The 24,943-nt window shown below is 39.8% G+C and overlaps 1 protein-coding gene across 1 annotated transcript in view; it reads right to left on the bottom strand.

Moving 5' to 3' along the window:
• The window catches only part of Ubxn7 (UBX domain protein 7), a 62,155-nt gene that overhangs the window by 7,920 nt on the left and 29,292 nt on the right, over positions 1-24,943 (bottom strand). Inside the window, exons 3-10 of the mRNA XM_052157794.1 lie at positions 22,750-22,817; positions 16,181-16,246; positions 14,156-14,268; positions 11,673-11,819; positions 9,272-9,362; positions 8,531-8,658; positions 3,060-3,453; positions 2,869-2,948 (exon numbers count right to left, since the gene is read on the bottom strand). Of these exons, the coding sequence (XP_052013754.1) occupies positions 2,869-2,948; positions 3,060-3,453; positions 8,531-8,658; positions 9,272-9,362; positions 11,673-11,819; positions 14,156-14,268; positions 16,181-16,246; positions 22,750-22,817 (1,087 nt within the window). The remainder of the gene's footprint in view (positions 1-2,868; positions 2,949-3,059; positions 3,454-8,530; positions 8,659-9,271; positions 9,363-11,672; positions 11,820-14,155; positions 14,269-16,180; positions 16,247-22,749; positions 22,818-24,943) is intronic.

Below are 24,943 nucleotides of genomic sequence, written 5' to 3' on the forward strand. Positions count from 1 at the left end.
AAGTTAGTTGACCAGAAACCCAGCAGTAACTATAACATTCATTTGATAAACTAAGATGGCTATTGACTCTCAGGTATACACAGCCTGGTTACCCTAGATAAAGGGAATGGTTCACATCCCAGGTGATGGAATGGAATGGTAGGAGGTTTCATTGTACTATTCAGAATACTATGTAATTTAAAACTTTTGAATTGATTTTGTAATATTCCACTTAACAATTCTATACCGAAGTTTGCTAACAGAACCAGAAGGTGGAGAAAGGCACTGTGGTGGTTTGAATATGCTTGCCCCAGGGAATAGCACTATTTGAAGGTGTGTCCTTGTTGAATAAAGTATGTCACTATGGGCATGGGCTTTAAGCCCCTTGTCCTAGCTGCTTGGAAGCCAGTCTTCTAACAACCTTCAGATGAAGATGTAGAACCCTCAGCTCCTCCTGCACCATGCCTGCCTGCATGCTGCCATGCTCTTGCCTTGAATGATAATAGATGGAACCTCTGAATCTGTAAGCCAGCCCCAAATAAACGTTGTCCTTATAAGAGTTGCCTTGGCAGCCAGGTGGTGGGCACGTGCCTTTAATCCCAGCACCTGGGAGGCAGAGGTAGGTGGATTTCTGAGTTCAAGACCAGCCTGGTCTACAGAGTGAGTTCCAGGACAGCCAGGGCTACAAAGAGAAACCCTGTCTCAAAAAACAAACAAACAAACAAACAAACAAACAAACAAACAAACCAAAAAAAAAAGTTTCCTTGGTCATGGTGTCTGTTGACAGCATCAAAGCCCTAACTAAGACAGGTACCTGGCCAAGATGGCGCTGAAAGCGAAGAAGAAAGCTCCTGCCCTCTCCCAAAGCCAAAGTGAAGGCTTTGAAAGCTAAGAAGGCAGTGTTGAAAGGCGTCCACAGCCACATAAAGAAGATCCAAATGTCACCCACTTTCCAGTGGCCCAAGACCCTGCAACTCTGGAGGCAGCCAAAATATCCTGGAAAGAACGTGCCCAGGAGAAACAAGCTTGACCCCTGTATTATCATCAAATTCCCCCGACCATGAAGAAGAGAGAGGACAACACCACCCTTATGTTCACTGTGCATGTCAGGGCCATGAAGAAGTCAATACCCTGATAGGGCCACCGAGAACAATAAGGCGCATGCTCGCTTGGCTCCTGATTATGACGCTCTAGATGTTGCCTACAAAATTGGGATCCTCTAAACTGAGTCCGCATGGCTAATTCTAAATATAACTTTTTCTTTGCACTGTTGAAAGAAAGAAAGAAAGAAAGAAAGAAAGAAAGAAAGAAAGAAAGAAAGAAAGAAAGAAAGAAAGAAAGAAAGAAAGAAACAAAGAAAGAGAGGTACCTATTATATTTGCTCTTTCTCTTGCCTTTGTCCCATTTAAACAGTGGTAGTTTGGTGTTTGGCACTAGCCAGAAACTACTACTTGTCAGTCTTCCACAATCAGCCTAAGTATCTTCAGCTGTATGGTTTCCATTTAAACGGCCTCTCCTAAGGCTTGTTTTCTGAGCTTTTTGGGGGTAAGGTCCAGCTGGCCTAAGTAGGTCACCACAGGCAGGACTCTGAAGGTCTTGTTCTCTGTTCCTGGCTCACAGCCACACAAACAAGTCTCTAGTACCCATGACAAGACAAGGAGCCTCTGCGAGGCTCTCACACTGCCATGTCTATCCTGCTCTGGAGGGCTGAAATCTCTCTGAAACCATGAGCCAAAAGAAACCTTTCTTCCCTTAAGTTGTTGCTATCAGATATTTTGTTTACTGAAATAAGGAGAGTGACTAATCCCAGGCATAGTATCAGGCCAGGTACAGGTACTGACCAAAGTGGGGTTAGGAGTGAGGCCCACCCAGAGGTTAAACTATGCTACTCAGACCAATTCTCTTTTCTAGCAGTCAAAAAGAATCACTGCTCAGTAATTTTTAAATAAATACACCTTTAGAATCACTATGATAGGTGATGTCATGTAGAAATCAAGGAATAAATAAAACTCACAGGCAAACAAAGAGGGGAATGGAATAAAGTCATAAGCACTAAAAAAAAAAAAAAAAAAAAGGCTAACAGACTACAGAAGAGACACAGAACAACCTGTTTTAGTAACAGCAACTAAGAAATCCTAGATCCACTGGGTGTGCACACAGCTTGAGTTCCAGCACACAGGAGACAGAGGCAAGTGGATCTCTTGAGTTTGAGGACAGCCTGGTTTACAAACTGAGTTGCAGGACAGCCAGGGCTACAAAAGGAAACCCTATCCTGAAAACAAAACAGACACAGACAGACAGACACAGACAGACACACACACACACACACACACACACACACACACACACAAAGAAAAACGTTAGAAAACAAACCAAAAAAACGATCCTGGACTTCCAGAAGTAAGTATATTGCACACAAACACACAACTGAAAAGCTCTGGCAGGCCTGTGACTTGCCTAAATTAAAAGGAAATAAAATAATTAAATGAGATGGGCCTGGTAGCTTGTGATTATAATTGCTGCACTTGGTTAGGCTAAGCGGAAAGACTGCTTTAGTTTCAGGCTACCCGGGCTATGAAGTGAGACTTGTGAATTACAGGCTAGCCAGTGCTACACAGTAAGGCCCTGCTTCAAAACCTAACAGAAAATCAAGTAACAAACCACAACAACAAAACCCAAAAAACCTAAGACTCTTGTAAGATGAGTTTCCAGTTGGTATCAGATAAACTCTCTCAGAAGTCAAGGGTCTGACTTCAGTTTCCTCCTCTTTCTGGGGTAAGGATATAGTATAGTACGGATTTGCCTAAAATGCATAGCTTCTGGGTTTGACCCCTAGCAGCACAATTAGTGTCTCTGCTTTAAACAAATGTGTAAGTGGGATAAACTCACCAGTAATTTGGCTTGCTCTGGAAGAGTGATCTGCTCCCTTTTCCCATCTGGGTAACGCAGCATCAGCTGTGCTTTTGGTCCTAAAGAAGAGTTATATACATACATAGGTGTTTAATATGGGAGAGTAACTAAAGCGAGTCATTCAGTACGTTCGAGTTTAGTAGGTAAAGCAGGTCTATACCATAACCCACCATTTACATCTATCCCCTCCACTATTCCATCTGACTTTTCAGGTGACATCTCCAAGACCTCAGAATCCATGGCTGGCAATCCTTGATGGTTTGTGGCTGTGCCAGGCTCAGTTCTGGCTGGGGGCTCTGTCAGTGGCCTTCTGTTCTCCTCTTTTCTATGCCCCAAATCTTTATGAGGAGACTTTCTGGACTTAGCAAGATTCTCTACCTCCTCTTCTTCATCAGAGCCACAAACCGATATGAATTCCTCACTGCCAGAAAAAAGTTCCGATTCAGATTCTTCATCTGAGCGGCTATCCTGTTTTGCCTGTGCTGAGTCGAAATGAGTCTCTTGCAAGGAGGCTCTGATGGCAGCTTCCAGTTGGCTGTCTTCACTGGCGTCTATGAGGCTCTCCTGTGAGGTGCAGCCAAAACAAAAATTTAAATAGTTAAACCAAAAAGACATTCAAACAGGGTATAAAAAACAAACTAGTTAACCTGCCTTTGTCCTGGAACTCATTCTGTAGACCAGGCTGGCCTCAAACTCAGTAATCCACCTGCCTCTGCCTCCCAAGTGCTAGGATTACAGGCGTGTGCCACCACTGCCCAGCCAACTTGCCATTATGACTTTTGCCAAAGTGGAATCTGTCTCTTCTACGGCGCAAGGGCAAGAACTTAGTACAGAAAGACTCATTGGAATGAATGTTCTAAAGGCAAAGATAAAAGACCATCATAAGTTGGATGTGGCGGCGGCAGCACATGGCCAGCATTTAGGAAGCAGAGGTGCGGGACTGCTTGAAGTCCTAGGCTTGCCTGTATTATACCGCAAGACCCTGTCTAAACCACAAATAAACACACAAAGCTCTCACAGAACCTAGTACAGGATATTTTAAGCTCAAAATGAGCAAAGCTAAGAAAAGAGCTTATTACTTTTTGTTTAAAAAAAAAATGTTTAAAGCCAAACTACAATTCTTTAAAATGATTAAACATCAGGAAAACATATCTCCCTTGCTTTTCATTAAATGCAATGATTCTTAATATTCAAAACAAGAAAATAACATTACCAAAATATGACATGATGGTGCATGCTATATCCCAGGATTTAACACTTTTGGAGAGGCTGAGGGAGGAAGCTTGTAAGTTTGACTCCTAGGATGCACTATACAGGGAGATCTTGTCTCAGAGTAAAAAAAGGAAAAACCCAAAGGAAATACATTTGGATGTTTGGGGTTAGACGAATTAAATTCTCAAAAGCTTAATAATTATAATGAAAAACTTCATTATAATAACTAGAAATGCAAATTCTTTGAAATGTATTTAAACTGTGTTTATGTTTAAGTTGGTGTAGTAAGTGTGCACACATACAGGTAAGTCAAAGGACAGTGTCAGGAGTCCATTCTCTCCTACCATAGGGGTTGTAGAGATTCGACTCAGGCCATCAGGCTTGCTAGGAAGTGCCTTTACCCACTGAGCCATCTTAACAGCCAGAGAAAGGCAAATGTCTAATATTTTCTTGTTAAAGTTTTGAATTCTCTCTCTCTCTCTCTCTCTCTCTCTCTCTCTCTCTCTCTCTCTCTCTCTCTCTCTCTCTCTCTCTCTCTCTCTCTCTCTCCCCCCCCCCCCCGCCCCCCCTCCTTCTGATTTTCAAGACAGGGTTTCTCTGAATAGCCTTGACTATACAGAAGAAGGAAAAACCTAATTGTGGCACTAGTCTGTTCTCAGGGTAGGCTTTTTATAGGAAAAACCAAGGTCCAAAGTTTAAAGGGCAAGGAGGGGAGCAGACGGCTTACTAGGTAAAGTATCACCAGCTAACCTTTAAGCCCTAAGGCCCTCAGTAAGATAAGGAGGCTGGTGGACGGGGCTTGAACAGGGGTATTTCAGAACATAACAGAGAGTGAGTATTATAATCATAACTTTTGGCTTATTAGTACTTCAGAGTCAGCCACAAAAAACATAGTGAGCTCAAATGGAAGGGCTGCCCGGTAGTCAGCTCTGACTCAAAATATTTTAGACATAACAGCTCGTGTTGGCCTTTGATTTGATGGGTCCTATGTAAAGCTCTGTGGACTGTCTTGAGATTAGCAAACCTTATAGAAAATATTCAGACCATTCAGAACAAAACAGGGTATGTGGTCAGCATCCTTGAGCAGAATCATTTCTGTGTCAATGACTGGCAGGCATGTAATAGCAACAATATAAAAGAGCTGCCAGACATGGAACATGGCTACACTTATTCTGGGGGGAGAAGGGTCAATCTTCCTACTGCCCCATAATAATTTTTTTAAAAAAGGATCTGGGTGTAGTGGCACACACTTTTAATTCCAGCACTAGAGAGGCAGAGGTAGGTGGATAACTGCCAGTTTAAGGCCAGCCTGGTCTATAAAGTGAATTACAGGACAGCCAAAGCTATGTAACAGAGACCTGTTTTAAAAAACAAACAGACAAACAAACAAACATAAGCCTAATTTACCACACACATAAAGCAGGTACTTATTTATAGGATGTGCAATGGCTTACGTGACTAGATTTGCAGTAACATTGTACAGCAAACAGCACCAGGTTAATGTGGATTTGGTCTAATGCTACTTATTATGTTAATTTGGTCCCCCAAATTACACAGGTATCGATTGGTATGTCTGCACATAAGATGCTGGAGGGCCCTGTTCCCATTTGGTTTTGATTGGTAAATAAAATTGTCAGTGGCCAGTGGATGGGCAGGGAGACAGAGGCAGGACTTTAGGATTCCTGGACGAAAGACTGAGGAAGCAGCAGGACAGGAGAGAACTGCCACGCTGAGAAAGGAGTAAAGACCAGGCCTGAGAGGCGCAGAAGAGAGAGCACAGCCAGCAGAGAAGAGTCAGGGTTGGTGGCCCAGGAGAGCTGCAGGTCTGGGTCGGGGCAGCCAAGATGGAATATATGATGAGTCAGGAATATTGGAAGGGAGCATGTGCTAGCCACATGGAGGTTATGAAGTGGCCCAGTCACTGAGCTGTTTAAGGCATATTAAAATATAAGGTTGTGTGCATGTGTGCCTTTCACTTGGGAACCTAGACCGTTAGGGCAAGTGAGAAATGCACAAACGCCACCAGGTTGATGAGTAGTTAATTGTCTACAGCAACAGGTTACTATCCAATACTCACTCTTTTCTGTTTTTTTTTTTTTCCCCAGACACAACAGAAGAGGGCCCCAGATCCCACTATAGATGGTTGTGAGCCACCATGTGGTTACTGGGAATTGAACTCAGGACCTCTGAGATAGCGGACAGTGCTCTTAACCACTGAGCCATCTTTCCAGCCCCTTTCTAGTCCATCTAGGGCTAGAGAGTTGGTTCAAATTAATAGAACCTGTTAGCTTTTTTAAAAAATTTTACTTTTATCATTTTAATGTTGTGTATGTATTTCTGTCTGTTTGTGGGTATGCACACATGAGTGCAAGTGCCCACAGACACCAGAGATGTCAAGATTCTGGCTATAAGCCCCCTGATGTGGGAATTTAGAGCTGAACTCAGTTCCTAAGACTCATATAGTGGTTCATGACCATCCATAACTCCAGTTGCAGAGGATCCAAAACTTTCTTGTAGTATCTGAGGGTAGTGCACACATGTATGTAGTACACATACAGGCAAAACACTCATATACCTAAAATAAAATAAAACAAAACTAAAGAAATGACTTAAATAAAAATACGTATAATTTAAAAAGTCCATGTATTACTTGCTCTATAGTTCTTATTTACTTATTTTGTTTATGACTTTTGAGATAGCTTTCATTCTGTAGCCTGAACTAACACAGAATTTATTATATAGCTTTGTCTTCAAACTTGCAGTAATTCTCCTGACTCAGTCACCCAAGTGCTGGGATCACATGCATGTGACACTCTGCAAACTAAGAAGAAAAGGAATACAGGAATGGTGGTAGGAGACAGGCAGCAGTTTCAGGAATTCGAGAGTATCATTGGCCTCAAAGGCCACCTTGGCTCCCTATCTTCAAAAAAGGAAAAAAAAACCCATTAGCCTAATAAAGTACATCTAAAAGAAACATGGACAAGAGAGATAATCAGTAGTTAAAGCACTTCCTCCAAAAGCCCTTGAAGGACCCCTGCACAGCTCCCCAGAACCCCTACAAATGCTCAGTGGATGTAGCAGCCTATAATTCTAGCATTCAGTAAGCAGAGACAGGGGACCCTATAACACAGTGTCTAACCAGACTACCATATTGATGAGCTTGGGTTCAGCTGAGACCCTGCCTCAAGGATTAAGTAGGGCAAGGAAAGCAAATGAGTAAGAATTCTGATGTCAACACACACACACACACACACACACACACACACACACACACACACACACATACTGCACAGACATGAGTTTAAAAAAGGAAACATATAACCAGACCTAGAAACTCCTAGTAGTGGGATAAGTCTCTAGGAGTTGGGGTAGAAAACTGAGAGCCTCCAGCAGTCAGATTAGTGCTGCTGTCAGCTGCAGTTACAGAAGCTTCCTTCTGTAGTGGACAGAGGCAGCAGTTTCTTTGCAGGAGTTTCTTCTGCAAAGCCTCATAAGTGTTAAAATGCAGAAAATACATGTTGAATGTTCAGCCATAAATAGGACTACAGCATCCACAGCATCCTTTCCAGGGTTCAGGGAACATGGTGGAAGAGAGGGCAGAAAGAACGTAAGATGTGAGGGACAGGGTGGAATGGAGGGATGTGGAACAGTGTCTTCTGGGCATGACAAATTATGGAGCTCTTAAACATATAGTGGCTATGCTCACCTGCCTAAGTGAGCACACACATGATTGGACCCATCGACCTCCTGCCATAGAAGGGACTCACAAGGCTCAAACCATCCCTGAAATTAAGCAATTAATGGTTGCTGGGAATAGGAATGACATTTTCTTTAGTGGTATAACCACTGCTGGAAAGGTACCAATGCTCCTATAATTTTTTATCTGTGCTTCTGTATGTAAGCTTAGGTCATAAAATGAATAAAAACATAAAACTGTACCATACATATATACACATGCACACAATTATGTGGATACACACACACACACACACACACATTATGCTTTCATTAAGAAGATGAAATTTTTCTGTAAAACACTATCACAATAAGATAGGTAAACACTAAAAAACACTAAAAGATAAGATAGCTAAGATGCAGTACATCCAGAAAGCATAACTGTTCATTACACACACACACACACACACACACACACACACACACACACACACACATTTATATATATTCCCCCCCTCCCCCCACCCCACAATAGGCTTACTCTGTCCTGGGACTCAATTTGTAGACCAAGCTGGCCTCACAACACTCACAGAGATCCACCTGTGCTTGCCTCTGTCTCCTGAGTGCTGCGATTCAAGATGTGTGCTACCAGAGGCCAGTTCCACTCCTTATCATAAATACCATTTGAACATTAAACATTTTACAGAAAATGCCACCATACAGGCACACTTAGTTGCCTATCACCTATACTTACTGATCGGGTGCATTTTTTGGGAGGGCTGCTGGAAAGTCCGTCCAGTTGCCCATGTTCACCCAGAAACCCTGTTACTTGGTCCAAGAAAGAAGATACATCCAATTGGTGCCACTCTACTAGCTTCTGACCTAAAGATTAAAAGATAAATAAATAAATAAATAAATAAAGACATTTAAACATAAAATAATTTTCTAACCACAGTCATTAAATAATTGACATATACATAAAAGTTTGCTACAAATTCATATCCCCATCTCTCACTGAAGTCACACAGTATCTTCATAACCTACTAACTACATCAATTAAAATTCAGGTAAGATTCTCATCCTTCATGAGAGGAAAATTATGTTTGCATAGCCAGGTAGAAAGAAGATATTCAAACAAAGCAAAAATATAAATAGCAGAAACTAGATAAAATATAATAATAAAAAGAGCTCACCCTCTAGTTCTCTAGAGGAATACAACAAGTAACTAAAACTATCTCATCAATTTAATAACAGAAAACCTAAGGAGACCCTATAAAGATAATTGATTGTATCAGTTTTTCTTTGAAAGAACAAACTGTACAAATACAAAATGTTGTTACCTCTCAAGTTTCCAGAAATAGATTCCCTAAATAAACACACCCAAAGTTGTTTACACAAACAAGAAAACTTCCCTTAACTATCACATTGCTGAAACTAGATCCAGTCAAAAATTAATCAGTTGTGAAAACTAAAGGCTATATTTGATATAACTTACCTGTCCGTGGATCTAAGATGGAAACATAGGGGAAATCCCCCAGTTTATAAAACTGGATGTATCGCTGACCTTCCTCGCTGTCGTGATAAACCTGTTAAGCCAATAAAATGTTAAAAAAAAAAAAAAACCTCTTAAAAAAAGTTTGATCACAATCTCTTATCTATTAAGGGTAATGGGCTCTCCAAATAAGCCTTGACAAACATTTTTAAGTTCTTACCCCCATATTAAAGCAGAAGTAATAAGGTACAGATTTAACATCCTACTCTTGGCCCCTTTTGAAAACATCATAAAACACCAACCCATACCTCCTCCTTTCTCAGTTCAAAAGAGGTATTTCCTTTTCAAGTGTTAGCCCATCTGTGAATGGTTTACTTTGTTTGTTTTTGTTTTTTCTGAGACAGGGTCTCCCATATAGCTCTAGCTGTCCTGGAGCTCACTATATAACCAGACTATCCTTGAACTCAGAGATCTGTCTGCCTCTGCCTCCCAAGTGTGCCACAATGTCTAGCATTGCATTTGTATCCTAATAAGTCACATATACTAAGAGTATAAGCTTGAAAACCCAACATTTTATTAGGCAGAAATCTTCAGTCAATATTTGACTAAAATAAAAGGAACTCTGCCATTGAAGCTAGCAAAGGACTGACTCATCAGATAGCCGTGCTTGCAACACAAGCCCAACAACCTACAGTGAAAGAAAAAAACCAATTCCAAAAGTTGTCCTCCAACCTCCATACCACACACTATATAAAACACACAAATTTATAATAAAAACAAAATGTAGTACATCTTAGATAAGTTTACTTAGTTGTTTTTGGTAACTTTTTAAAAACTAGACCTGCCTAGGATATAATCCCTAGCTACTTAGATGGTAAGGTCAGAGGACTACGAGTCCAAAGCATTACTTGTGGTGGTTTCAAACACTAAAAGTGTTTGGGCTGGGCCAGGGGGATCTATGTGAGTTAGAGGCCATCTTGGATTACATAGTGGGTTGCAGGCAGGGATACAGAGGAATACTGTCTCAAAAACCTAAAAATAAATAAATAATGAATAAACTAAGGAGGATGAAGACTTGCTTGTAGGTGGCCCCAGGCTGAATCCAAAGTAGGAAGCCTCTCCAAAAACCAACCAACTAAACAGAATGAAACAAAAGGGAAATTAGCCGTAGTGGTGGTTTGAATATGCTGGACCCATGGGAAGTGGCACTGTTAGGTGTCCATTGTATAGGCAGGTTTTGAGGTTTCCTAGTGCTTAGGCTCCACCCAGTGCAGGGGTGGGGTGAGGGCTGGGGGGAGGGGGCATGCTTCCCTCTGGCTGCAGATCAAGATGTAGAACTCTTAGTTCTTCTCCAGGACCACATCTGCTTACATGCTGCCATGCTTCCCACCATGATGATAATGGACTGAGCCTCTGAACCTGTAAGCCAGTTCCAATTAAATGTTTGCCTTTATAAGAGTTGCCTTGGTTAGGCATTGCTCTTCACAGCCGTGAAACCCAAACAGGTAGGCTACCTGTTTTAACTAGATTTATTTATTTATTTATTTTTTGGTTTTTTTTTTTTCCCGAGACAGGGTTTCTCTGTGTAACCCTGGCTGTCCTGGAACTGCCTCTGCCTTCCAAGTGCCGGGCTCAAAGACATGCGCCACCACCGCCCGGCTTACAGCTGGAATACTAAGGAATACTAAGCTAAGAACAAACAGTAAAAGAATAACAAACACAAGCTAGAACACATGTCTTAATATTTCTCCAACACTCTTAAGATCTTTTTACACTCGATCTATTAGTATTGCATAGCTATTAAATAGATAAAATAGACTAATTTAAGATGACATGCTATAAATATGCAATATATACCTTATCTTGAGAATTTAACACACACACTCAAACAGACACATAATGACATTAAATGTTAATATTCTATCATATGTTGACTTAAAACATATGATTAAGCTGAGCGGTGGTGGTGCACGCCTGTAATCCCAGCACTCTGGGAGGCAGAGGCAGGCGGATTTCTGAATTCGAGGCCAGCCTGGTCTACAGAGTGAGTTCCAGGACGGCCAGAGCTATACAGAGAAACCCTGTCTCGAAAAGCCCAAATCCAAAAAAAAAAAAAAAACCAAACCAAAAAAAACCCCCATAAGTTTTAACTTAAAGGGAAATTAACCCAAAGTTAATTTCTCTTTTCCCTTGAGTCTTTTTCAGATGGTTCTTCTAGAGAAACATAAGCTGTGTGGCTTCTACTATGTCTCTACTGAGCTGTGGTGCTGTAGATAGACTTGTCAAGATGCCCCTAAAGTATGACTGAACTCACTTTTCCCAGTTTATAGCCCATTCTGCCTCTACAACATCCTATGCTATAAAAACAAATACTAAGACATTTTTAATCAACTGTTGTTCTCACCTGCCAGAAAATGAAATGCTCCCGGATAATATTCTTCACGGCTTCATTGCTCCAAACATCGCGGTTGAGGCACTGGCATGCAAAGTCTTGTACATTTTGAATGTTTATCATCAGCCACTTATTCTGCATCTGGCCACACTCTTTGGCCTATAAGAGTAACATTTCCATATAGACACTCAGCATTCTTTTAAAAATGACATTGTGTAGAGGACAGTGGTTAATACACATATTCACAATTGGTCCAGAGAGAAGTATCAGTGGAGGGCTCAGCCACACACGGGACATCTATATCATTGTCTCTCCTAGCCCTAGGCTCAGGGACCATCATGACATCATGAAAGAGAGGGTCGAAATTTTAAGAGCCAGAAATTGGAGAGGACCAGACTGCAACAGTTAGTTATCTTCTGGACCATGACAGGACTCAACATTCTAGCATGGGGTATAAAGGGAAAGATATGAACTTTTCCTTCAACTGAGGAGCTACTGACAGATGATGGCTTCTGGGGCAGGGAGAACCGATTCTCTTTAAGAGTATCATCCCTGGTAGAGTGACCATGTCTGGTAGAGTGGATGTTCCCTGGACCATCGGGGTAAGAATTGCACACACTGGACTTGATGGTTGTAGAAAAAGCGGAAACAGGGCTACAAAGTTGAGAGGAATGCCCAGATTGGGTGTGAATCTGGGAGTTAGAGAAATCGGGGATAAATATGATTAAAATACATTGTAACAAATTCTAATAGGGTGTAGGTGGTGCACACCTTCAACCCCAGTACTGGGTAGGCAGAGACACGTAGAACTGAGTTCAAGGCCAGCCTAGAATACACACTGTCTTCCAGGACAGCCAGGACTACATAGAGCGACATCCTGCTGTCTCCCCCAAAAGAAATTATCAATGATTAGTAATAAGTATGGCTTTAAAAATGGTATCTAGAGGCTGGGTTGTAGTCTCAAAGTAGAGAAATGGAGTTTGGTTCCTAGAACCCATGTCCACTGGCTCACAGCTCCAGAGAATCTGATGCCCCCTGCTACCCCCATCCTCCCACCCCCGCAACTTCTATAGCATGTTTATACACACATATATACATACATAATAAATCTTTTAAAATGATATCTAGAATTTTTAGTATTGTACAGTATAACTTTGCACATAATCCTTGTGATAGCGGTCAACTTGACTGGATTAGAAGAAATACAGGGCTGGTAAAATGTTCCTGTCTCTCTAGTATACCTCAGAAAGCACAGACCCGTGGCACGTGGCTGGGAAAAGGGGCACAGTCTCAAGTTAGCTGGCACCAGCACTAGCTGGATGGGAATCGGAGGAAGAAGAGTGCACGTCTATAAGCCCATTTCTTTCTCCATGTACATATGTGATCACTGGATCATAGACTCCAGCTCCCTAGTAAGCCTTCAGCACCAGACTGGAATCTCAATCTGAGACACAGCTTCTTGGATGGAGCAGCTGCTGTGTTGTTTCTCAAGTATAGCGATAGCTATTGTTAAACTACCAACTTTTACCACACTGAGACCAAACTTTTATGTCAGGCATGACAGCAAAACTAGCACAAACTCTTTTACCGTCTTCTTAATTTCATACATAATCCATTCTTACTATAGACCAAGAACTTTCACCTTTTTACTTAAAAGAAACACTTTATAGTTTGCCTTTGACATACCAAATTATCAATATCACTAGTTAAGCTTTGGGACACAATTAAGAAAAATCAGCTACTTAAACAGAAGCACTGATATTATAAGTTATCTAACGAAAAAAAAAGATATTACAATTTGAACCAGGCAGCGGTAGCACATGGCTTTTTTTTTCTTTTTTTGGTTTTTTAGGCTGGTTTCTCAGGCTGGCCTCAAACTCAGAAATCCGCCTGTCTCTGCCTCCCAAGTGCTGGGATTACAGGCATGTGCCACTACTGCCTGGCAGCACATGGCTTTAATCTTAGCACTGGGGAGGCAGATGGATCTCTGTGAATTCAAGGCCAACCTGGTCTACAGAGTGAGTTCTAGGACAGCCAAGGCTACACAGAGAAACCCTGTCTCAAAACAAACAAAAACACCAATCTTGTACACTATGTTAAAAATATACTTCATTTATTCCCAATAAAAACAGAAGTCAGTGTAACCTCTAAGAATATTATGCAGAAATAGTTAAGATACCAATTATTCTTTATATAAATGATTATTTATATCATTTGTATATAATATTTATATATAATTTATTTTTAAGATATTATTTATATATAATATATATTATTCTTTATATAAATGATTTTTTTTCTCTTAGAAAATAAAAGGCACATGGCACACAGAGGATGCAGAGACAGGCCAATCAATATCTGATATTTTGACCAGCTTAATCTACACAGTATGTCCAGGTCCCATATGACACTGTCTCAAAAAATAAACACACAAATAAGACACTGAAATGGTAAAAACGACTCATAGATATAGCACAGAATCTCCAACAACTTACTGTTTCAAAGCTGCCCTTGTGCATCAAGTCAATTGGGGGCCGGAATAGATCTGCAAGGGTAGTTAGTTTCTTGTCTATTGCTCCTCCATTTCTTAATTCCTGTTCCTGCCTAACTGCAACACAGAAATATAGAAAAGTTTTTAATTAGCCATAAAATGAAAGTATGAAATTACATAATAAACAAAAGACCTTGTTGTATTGACTGAAGAATACTGCACAGCATGCTTAGCCTCAAATACAAAAAGCTAATGATGACTAAAAAACAATTTAGGATTTAAAGGTTGTTCTCTAGGCCAACCGTTAAAAGGAAAAAAATTAAATTAGTTACAAATAGTCATATTGGCCAGGCCTAATGGTGCAGACTTATAATCAAAACTACCTGGGAGGCTAACACAAGAAAAATCAAAGGTTTAAGACCAACCTCTGCCAACTTATTGAGAGACTATCTCACACTAAGAAGAAAAGTTAAGCTGGGGATCTAGCTTATAGAACCTACTCTTTTCTAGTATACACAGGACCCTCCCTGTGTTTAGTCCCCAACACCATTAAAAACAAAAACAAATTCACGGTAAGATGAGGACTCATCTGAGTGGCAGAGTGCTTTCCTAGATTTGGTCCCTAATAGCACATACACACAATAACCTTACCAACTCAAAATGTTTTCACATATTCATAAGCAACAGAAGAAAGATTTCAGAACCATTTCTCTAGTTCTCAGAGTAATCCTAACTCATCCACTGTGTCTAGCTCCTAGTTTTAAAGACTCTCAGTAGAGGTTATGGACACTGCTGGCACCATCTACTAAAAGAGCACAGATTCCTTTGGTAACTTAAGCCCCTTTCAACCATTCCTAAAGTTACAGGACCTATCTATGCCTTGACCAGCTCACTATAAGTTATAAAACCAGACACAGTCCAAACATTTCTCATATAAAATAACTATCCTTGGCTACTAGATGATGGCTCAGTAAGTCCAGGCACTTGCTACCAAAACTGATTGCCCCAATTTGATCCCCAGGGCCCATATGGTAGGAAAAGACCAACTCCAATAAGCTGTCCTCCAATTAGAGGACATGTGCATATCATGGCCTATACACCATCCTAAACAAATAAATAAATATACATTGACCATTCTTTAGAATTCTTTTACAAGTACGAGTCAAGATACTTCTGATCTATTGCACAAAAAGGTATGAGCTGTGCTAATTATAATTAGTTTTATTTCGACTTGTCAGAGGAGGAGTCTCAATTGACAAAATATAGATCAGTAACCTCAACCTTCCTAATGCTACAAACCTTTAATACAGATCCTCATACCACAGTGACCCTGAACCATAAACTGTTTTCATTGCTATTTCATAAATATAATTTTGCTTCTGTCATGAATAATAATGCAAATATCTGATATGCAGGATACCTGATATGAGACTCCCTGAAAGGAGGTTGTAACCCACAGCTGTAGGGTACTTTCTTAGTTAGTGTTGACAGGAGGGCCCAGCCCATCGTGGGTGGCGCCATCCTGTGCTGACAGTCCTGAGTTCTATTAAGAAGGCAGTTAAGCAGTATCCCTCCCTCCCACTATGGCCTGCATCAGCTCCTGCCTCCAGGTTCCTGCCCTGTTTGAGCTCCTTTACTGACTTCCTTCAATCATGGACTATGACATGGAAGTATAACACAAATAAAATAAACCCTTTCCTCCTCAACTTGCTGTTGGTCATGATGTCTCACCATAGCAATAATACTCATAACTAGGGCAGTGTGTGTAAATACATGGGTGTCAAGGTATTCATGTGGAGTCAAGAAAAATTTACAAGAGTCAGTTCTCTCATTTCACCATGTGGATTCTGGGGTCAAACTCAGGCTAGGTACTCAGTAATCTTTACCCAAAATCTTGATGTCTCTAATTTCACTTTTTAAACACTGTTAAGTGTTTAAAGTATTTAGGAATAATACTAATCATCTTTTTTTCTTTTTAACACAAAGGAAGGGGAAGAGGGAGCTGAGAGACTGGTTCATAAATACCTACTAGTTTCAGTTTGAAAATCTCGGAAACCATCAAATATTGAACGTGCTGGCCTTCGCCTTTTAGGAGCTGTAGAAAAAAACAGAACTGATTAAAAATTAAAACATTAATTTTGAAAATTCTAAAGATATCCCTCATATAAGCATTTCTATTTATTGCTTTATTTTATGTGTATGAGTATTTTCCCTACATGTAAGCTTGTGAACTATGTGACCAGAAGAGGATGTCAGATGCCCTAAAACTGGAGTTACAGACAGTTAGTTATAAGCCACCACAGGGGTCCTTCGAATTGAACCTGTGTCCTTTCAAAAAGTAGTCAGTACTCTTAACTACTGAGCCATCTCTCCAGTCCTCAATGTATTTTAAAACCTCTATATCCTTAATACTACGCCCTCAAAACAAACAGACAAAAAAAGAATTTCTAGGACAGCCAGCACTACAGAGAATTCCTGTTTCAAAAAAACAAAACAAAACAACAAAAAAGCAAAGCTAAGTGGGAAAGCACACGCTCTGTTCTCAAACAAAAGTCAAGCTATGGACACGTGATTCAATCATCTTATCACACTAATTAAGAAAATTAGAACTAGGCATAAAGAAACCAGACAAAAATTAAAAATATAAACATTTAATTCAGTATAGTTCTAGGGGCTAATCATACATTTTTTAACATAAGATTTAAAATGACTTCATTAATATGTTATCTTCCATAGAAAAATGTTCTCAAACTTAAAAAAAAAAGTAACAAATTACTCATGTACAACATAGAAAAATGGAGATTTTGCTGCTGTTGTTTTACTTTTTGAGAAGGTCCCTTCTCTACATAGCTGACTGCCCTGTAAGTCACTATGTAGACTAGGCTGGTCACCAATCTGTCTGAGTGTTGGGATTTAAAGGCCTGCACCACCATGGCCAACTGAAAATGGAGACTTTAAATAATTCTCTCACTGTAACAGTTTAAGTTGACTTATATATGGTAAATCTGGCCAGCATGGAACCAAAACAATGCCTTGCATTAATAATGATTAGAAGACAAAAAAAGTCCAAAAGTCTCTTACCCCATGTTAAAGCATCTTTTTCTACAAACTAAGCATTTCATTACTTAGAATAATTACCTCTTTCTTAGAATCACTAAGTTAAAAGCAAAGCATTTTTTTAGAGATTTATTTTATGCATGAGTATACTGTTGCTGTCTTCAGACACACCAGAAAAGGGCATCAAACCCCATTACATATGATTGTGAGCCACCATGTTGTTAATGGGATTTGAACTCAGGACCTCAATTCCCAGCAACCACATGGTAGCTCATAACCATGAGCTATGTAACAGAGTCTGATTCTCTCTTTTACACAAACACACACACACACACAAATAAACAGAACTTTGTCAGGCAGTGGTGGCACATTACTTTAATCTTAGTACTCAGAGTTCAAGGTTAGCCTGGTCTACATAGCCAGCTCTAGGACAGCCGTAGCTACATAGAAAGATCCTGTCTCAACTAAATGAAATAAAAATAAAACTAATCCTTTTTGTTCTGCTTATCTTTCCTGTTTAAAAACAAACAAACAAACAAAACAACAACAACAAAAAAAAACCGGTAGAGGGGCTGAGGAGATGGCTCAACAGTTAGGAATATGTGGTATTCTTCCAGAAGACCTGGGTTCAATTCCCAGCTCAAAACTAACTCTAAGATCTAACACCTTCACATAGACATACATTCAGGGCAAACCACCAATGCACATAAAATAAAAGTAAGTTATTTATAAAAAAAAAAAAAAAGTTGGAGAATATTCTTTTTACTCTTTGAACTATTTTTAATCAGGATATCCTATTTAAAATGTATGCTTGGAGCAGGAATATTTTAGTCTCAGTGCCTTTGTAGTTCCTTTGTTTTTTTAAAGACAGGTCAAAATCTAGTACCTCAGCCTTCTAAGTGCTCCACGTACAAGCGTGTATCTAGCCTTTGAGAACTAGTGATATGACAAGGTTACTTTATTTTATTGTGTGCTTGCCATAGTCCATGTGTGTGGGCCAAAGGACAACTATCAGTATTGATCCTCCTTCAATCATGGGCCCAAAGGATCAAATTCAAGTCATCGGGCAGCAACTTTTTATGTTGAACCACTCACCACTGACAGATTTTAACCCTACCAACTGTTAAAGCAAGTCTGTTACATGACTAGACACAGAATAGCTGTGTAATAGGGAAATATTCTACTTCTAAACTGCCCAAAGCAGGCTAGTAAATAGTCCCCTGCACTTCCTATCACCCCTCATTTGTCCCTTTGGGAGACACGCAGCCACCCTTGTGCTCTTACTGTCACTTCATATTGCCAGCTTTCTAGCCAGCTTACAAGTAAAATAAGCTATTTTAAAATGAGTGTACTCCTGCACTCACATGTACATAAACACACACCTCTACTAAGAGCCTCTCTTCAAGCTACAACACTTTATTTTATGTGTGAGTACACTGTAGCTGTCTTCAGACACACTAGAAGAGGGCATTGGATCCCATCACAGATGGTTGTGAGCCACCATGTGGTTGCCAGGAATTGAACTCAGGACCTCTAGCTCTTAACCACTGAGTCATCTTTTCAGCTCAAGCTACAAGACTTTTTTTTTTTTTTTGGTTTTTTTTTTTTTTTTTGGATTTGGTTTTTTTTTTTTTTTTTGGATTTGGTTTTTTCAAGACAGGGTTTCTCTGTATAGCCCTGGCTGTCCTGGAACTTACTTTGTAGACCAGGCTGGCCTCGAACTCAGAAATCCGCCTGCCTCTGCCTCCCAGAGTGCTGGGATTACAGGCGTGTGCCACCACCGCCCAGCACTACAACACTTTTAAGCCAAGTCTTTCACTCCAAGTGCCCCTGGCTCTTGCAAACCATTTACCATAAGCAAACATCATTTCTCTGGAATCTTCCTTCGGCCCACTCAATAGGTATGATATTCATTAAGGCCAAAAAAGAATAAGTTATATAAAAAGCTAAAAGAATCCAGATGCATAAGGAAGGCATTAGATATCATAGTAGAATGCAAAGACTAGCAGAGAAAACCAATCTAATGAGAGGACCAATACAGTTTCATATTTTTATAAATTTCTGTTAACACCTAGCTTAAGAGAAAAACAGCTGGGATTTTTATATCATCAGAATAATTTTAAATCTATTGCTTTATTTATAGAAAGAATATTAAATCCCCACACAGAAATAATTGTTGTAAACAGAGAAACAATATCATTTTAGATAAAAGTGAATATCCTTTGATACTATACCAAAATTCAACTAGTCGTGGTTGTGTTATGATTCGTGCTAAATTTGGGTTGAAGAGTTGGTTCAACAGTTAAGAATCCACTGCTTTTTGCATGCACATATGCTGTGCACACACATTACCTATAATGCCAGCTCCAGGATCTTCCCCCCCCCTTTCACACACACACACACACACACACACACACACACACACACACACACACAAACACACCTCTCTACCTGTAATAACAACTCCAGGATATCCCATTTTCTATTCTAACCACCTTGGGTAACTCACATGTACATAATCAACCCCCACATACACACACTCATGCACACAGAAATATTAAAAAATAAATCTTAAGCTATAATGTCAGTTCCAGAATAACCCACCCACACCCATGCACACATACACACCTTACTTGTAATGCTAGTTCCTTGTACTCCTGCACTCACATGTACATAAACACACACACAACTAATATTTTTAAAAAATGAGTGGTGGGTGCACACCTTTAATCAAAGTATTTGGGAGGCAGAGGCAGGCAGATCTCTGAGTTCTGGAACAGCCAGGGCTACAGAGAAACCTTGTCTAGAAAAAAGTTCAACTAAACAAACAAACAAACAAACAATAAAAGAAAAATCTTTTTTTTTTTTTTTTTTTTTTTTGGGTAGACAGGGTTTCTCCGTATAGCCCTGGCTATCCTGAAACTCACTCTGTAGACCAGGCTGGCCTTGAACTCAGAAATCTGCCTCCCTCTGACTCCCAGAGTGCTGGGATTAAAGGCGTGTGCTATCACCGCTGGCTAAGAAAAATCTTTTAAAAATGGTTTGTACAAGTCAAAATCTATAATCAGTTAGCTTTTTAAACTCTGTCTGATTAAAATTCATTGTTCTAAGTCATAGGCAGTCCCATAGACTTTGGATCTTCTGCTTGCTTTGTATTGAGGATACAGCATCTCTATCCAACAGCTTTGAAAAAAAATGCTTCTTCCTATGATTTTGGGCATCATCCCAAAGGCCCTTGTTAAGTTAATGGCTTGGTTCCCAACATAGTACTACTGGAGCCTTTGAGAGCTGGGACCTAGCAAAGAAGCTTTGGTCATCTGGGTTCACACCCCTGGAGGGAATTCGAGACCCTGGTCTCTTTTATTGTCTTTTCTGTTTCTTGGCTGCCAAGAACTAAGCAGCTTCTTACATCATATGCTCTCACTATGACATGTGCTGCCTTGCCACAAGCAAAAGGACCAACTAAAACCTCCAAGAAGTAACTAAAATAGTGTCCTCTTTTTAGGAGGACTAATTGACTACCTTATAATTGTAACATGAAGCTGTCAAATACTTCCCCATCTTTCATTATCTATAACATGTAGGTGAATTTACAGTGGAGCATGGGGCATAGCAGTAAAAGGACTTGCTGTGCAGTCCTGAGGAGTTATATATGAATTCCCAGAACCAAGGTAAAATACCTAATTGGCATGGCAACCCATCTGTAATCCCAGCCTTGGAAGGTGGTACATAAGATTTCCTCAGAGATTAAAACGCTCCTCTCTGCAGCAAGAGCTTTAAGCAGGAAAGTGACTCAAAAGAATTTCAGGAAATTCCTGAAACTGACCAGATTAATTAGGCCCTTTCCTGCCAAAGTTAGCAATAAAAGCTGGACTATAAAGAAGACTCTCAGAGCAGACCAGCTGCTTGGAAGAAACAAAATCCAGTTGGGCTGCCTGGAAGAGGCTTAAAACTAAGGCACTTGAAAAGGACATTGTTTAACCTATTGAGCTGCCTGAAGGCCGTGCAGTGTATTCCAGGTTTCCAGCTTTGTAAACTGTCATCCATGCTAGATGGGTTTTGATGATGCAGTTGCCTTTGAGTTATTCTGTTCCTTTAAGTGATCCCTCACCCATATTCCTGTAAGTAAGCCCAGTAAAACTCATTAGTTCATCAAGATGAACTTTGATGGTATCTGTACCTGTAGTAAACCCTGTATCTGAGGTGTGTAGACTTATGTTGTGCCTCCCCAGAAAAAGTTTTGTCACACAACACTGCAAAAACAGGGGGTTCCCCAGAGCAAGGTGGCCAGGGAAACCAACTATACCAGAGAGTTCTGGGTTTGACTCAGAAACTCTGCCTCAATGAATAAGGTAAGTAAGGATGGAGCTCACCCTCTGGCCTTCACATGAATGCACATGCACACATGAGCATATCCTTCAGTGAACTGTATGATTTACACTATCTCTAGATTATTTACAATACCTAATTCAATGTAAATGCTTTCTAAATGATTACTCTGCTGTTTTGTAATATTGATAAGAAAAGAATCCATATATGTTCAATATAGATGGATTAAATCTAGTGCCTGATACATGCAAGTAAAGTGCTATACTTAGGGAGGAAATATTAACATCTAATGGATTTTAGCTTTTAAAAGAATTATTTCTCCTTCTTGCCTGGTACACACCTTTAATCGCAGAACTAAGGAGACAGGCAGGCAGATCTCCAAGTTTAAGAGCAGCCTGGTCTATAGGTAAATAAATAAAAATTTTTTAATTTCCTTTCCTACACTAACGTTTCTACAAAACTTAAAATGGGTCTCTTATTTTCGTGTTTCAAACTTTTTTCCTATAACAGTGTTTCAATACAATATATATTTGCCCAACCACAGTAAGATTCAATCCTCTATTTTTTAAGCAATACCTAAAAACGTTTTCCTCATACAGGTAAGCAGGTACTTATTAAACTACCACTGTTCTTTAAAGTTGATTAAATATCCCATACTTCAGCATACTCTGAATATGCCAAGACTAATAAAAAGTTTTTTGTATGCAATAAGGACTATTTTTTCCCTCTATCCAAAGTAGGAATAGAACTTGGAGAAATTAAAACAAGAGACTATAAAGTATACAAAACAATAAGGAGTTATTAATTAAGTGTATATTCAGAAAAATATATAACATAAAATTAAGAGTTAATTTTAATATAATAAAAGAGGTTTCCATAAGAGGCAGGGAGTGGGGGAGGCGGGGAGCTAGGTTCAGTAGTGCGTGTCTTCAATCCTAGATTTAGAATGTAGAGCAGGCAGTCTCTGAGTTCTAGGCCAGCTAGGCCAGCATAGTGACACCCTTCCTTAAAAGAAAAACAACAACAAAAATAAACCAGCCTTCTGCAACATATTGACAATTGTTAATGAACAATATTATTCTCTGTAAAGGAATACAGCTTCCCAAGAGGGAATACAGAAATGTAAGATAAAAACTGATTCTACAAATGAAGACAAAATCTCTGAGCAAGTCGCAACAGTCAGATAAGGGTAAGCAAGCAAAGAGAACTTACCACCAAACAAAGGCTCTGGCTCCACCAATATTTCTTGCTTTTGAGGAATTGGAGCACGAACTTCTTCTCTATTAAAAAAAAAAAGTGAAAAAATATCAAAATGAAAAACTATTTATGACACCCATTTTCCTTAATTAGGAATATATTCACATGATTAAGTGAAACACATAGTTTTTAGGAACTACAGTAATCAAGATAAAAGTAGTAAATGATTTCTACACAGAAAGCTAAAATGGTTTACAAAGAATAAAAAGAAAAGTTTAAAAAATGATCTCTTTCTATCTCTGGTCCCTCACACCTTTAATTTTTTTAAATTATGGGGTATAGGAGAGATATATGCATAGTTGAAACCTCAGATTCTCCTTAGGTTGGAATTATAGGTTGTTGTGAACTGCCTTGCACAGTTGCTGGAAATGGAACTTGAGCCCTCTGCAGGAGCAGTATGTGCTCATAACCAGTGAACCATCTGCCCAATCTGAAACTAAGCTGTCTGTCTCTGTCTCTGTCTCTCTCTCCCCTTCTCTCCTCCCTCCCCCTTCTTTCTCTCCTCCTTCTCTCGCTCCTTCCCCCTCCCCCACCTCTTTTTCTGAGACAAAGTCCCACCATGTACCTATGTAGCCCTGTCTGACTCAGAATCACAGAGATCTGCCTGCATCTCTCTGCCTTCATGTGCTAGGATTAAAGCTTGTTCCACACTACAGCCAAACCACAGTAGTTATGTTGGCCTTTTTTAAATGCAATTTTTGCTCCTCCTTCCCTGGCCCCTAGTAAGAATTGAACCCCGGGCCTTTCATTTGTATGGCAATTTATCTACCATTGAGCTAAATCCCTAACCCTCCCTAAATTTTATTTTAGTCTAATTATGTGTGTGGGAGTATGTGGTATGAGTGCAGGACACTCAGAGGCTATAAGTGACACACACCTCTAGAGCTGGGGTTATAGGCTCTTAACTGTGGAGCCATCTCTCCAATGCCCAGCCTCCCTGAATTCTTAAAGACTGGCATGGTTGCACTTATAATCCTAGCACTCAGAAAGCAGAGACAGGTAGGTCTCTTGAGTTTAAGGCCAGCCTGGTCTACAGAAGAAGTTCCACAACAGCCAGGACTACACAGAGAAACCCTGTCTCAAAAAACAACAACAACAACAACAACAACAACAACAACAACAAAAAACCCATAAAACAACATGGAAAATATAGGCTTGGTAGAATCGATATAATTATTGCTATATCACACATTAAAGCACGAGGATATAGTAAAGAAGCATCAACAAATAGGTAATAAACTGTATTCTATGAAGGAAGAAGCTACCATAGGTGTAATCTTGGACGTATTTACTCAATAGATCGTAGTATACAGAAAAGGAATTTCCTATATAAAATATATAATATATACTAAAATATAAACTCTAATCTTGACATGTTATTTTCTATGTGTGTGAATGTTTGCCTCAATGTGGTTCTTCAGACCATGTACATGCAGTCCCTAGGACGCCCTGGGGTTGGTAAAAATGTAGTCCTCCAGAAAAGCAGCCAGTACTCTGAAAATTGAGCCATCTCCCTAGTCAGAGAAATTCTGGGCCTAAGAAGATGGCTCAGTGGGTAAAGATGCCTGCTGCCAAGTCGGATGACCTCAATTTGATTCCCAGTACACACACAGTGAAAGGAGAAAACTGACTTCCAAAATCTGTCCTCTAACCTCCAACAATGTGCCAAGACATGAGCACATCCATACATACACAGTGATAAACGCAGTAACAGTTTTTGTTTTTGTTTTGTTTTTTCGAGACAGGGTTTCTCTGTATAGCCCTGGCTGTCCTGGAACTCACTCTGTAGACCAGGCTGGCCTCAAACTCAGAAATTCACCTGCCTCTGCCTCCCAAGTGCTGGGATTACAGGCGTGCGCCACCGCTGCCTGGCTTACGCAGTAACAATTTTAAACATATAGATTAAACCCTATTCTCAGTAAGGAATAGAGTTCAGCAGTAGTCTATATGCCTAATCCTGCATGTGATCCCCAGCACTGGAAATACATTTTAAAAAAATTTCTTTTCAAAGTTTTCAACATAGAAACAATATAATTTCTCACCAATAATTCAGTAAAAATTTTATTTTATAAATTTTTTCTTTTCTTTTTTTACCTAGGAAGGAGAATCCTAAAGCATTATGATCAACTTGAAAGTCGCTTGTATTAGA

The sequence above is a fragment of the Apodemus sylvaticus genome, chromosome 15 (assembly GCF_947179515.1).
Source record: "Apodemus sylvaticus chromosome 15, mApoSyl1.1, whole genome shotgun sequence".
NCBI lineage: Eukaryota > Metazoa > Chordata > Mammalia > Rodentia > Muridae > Apodemus > Apodemus sylvaticus.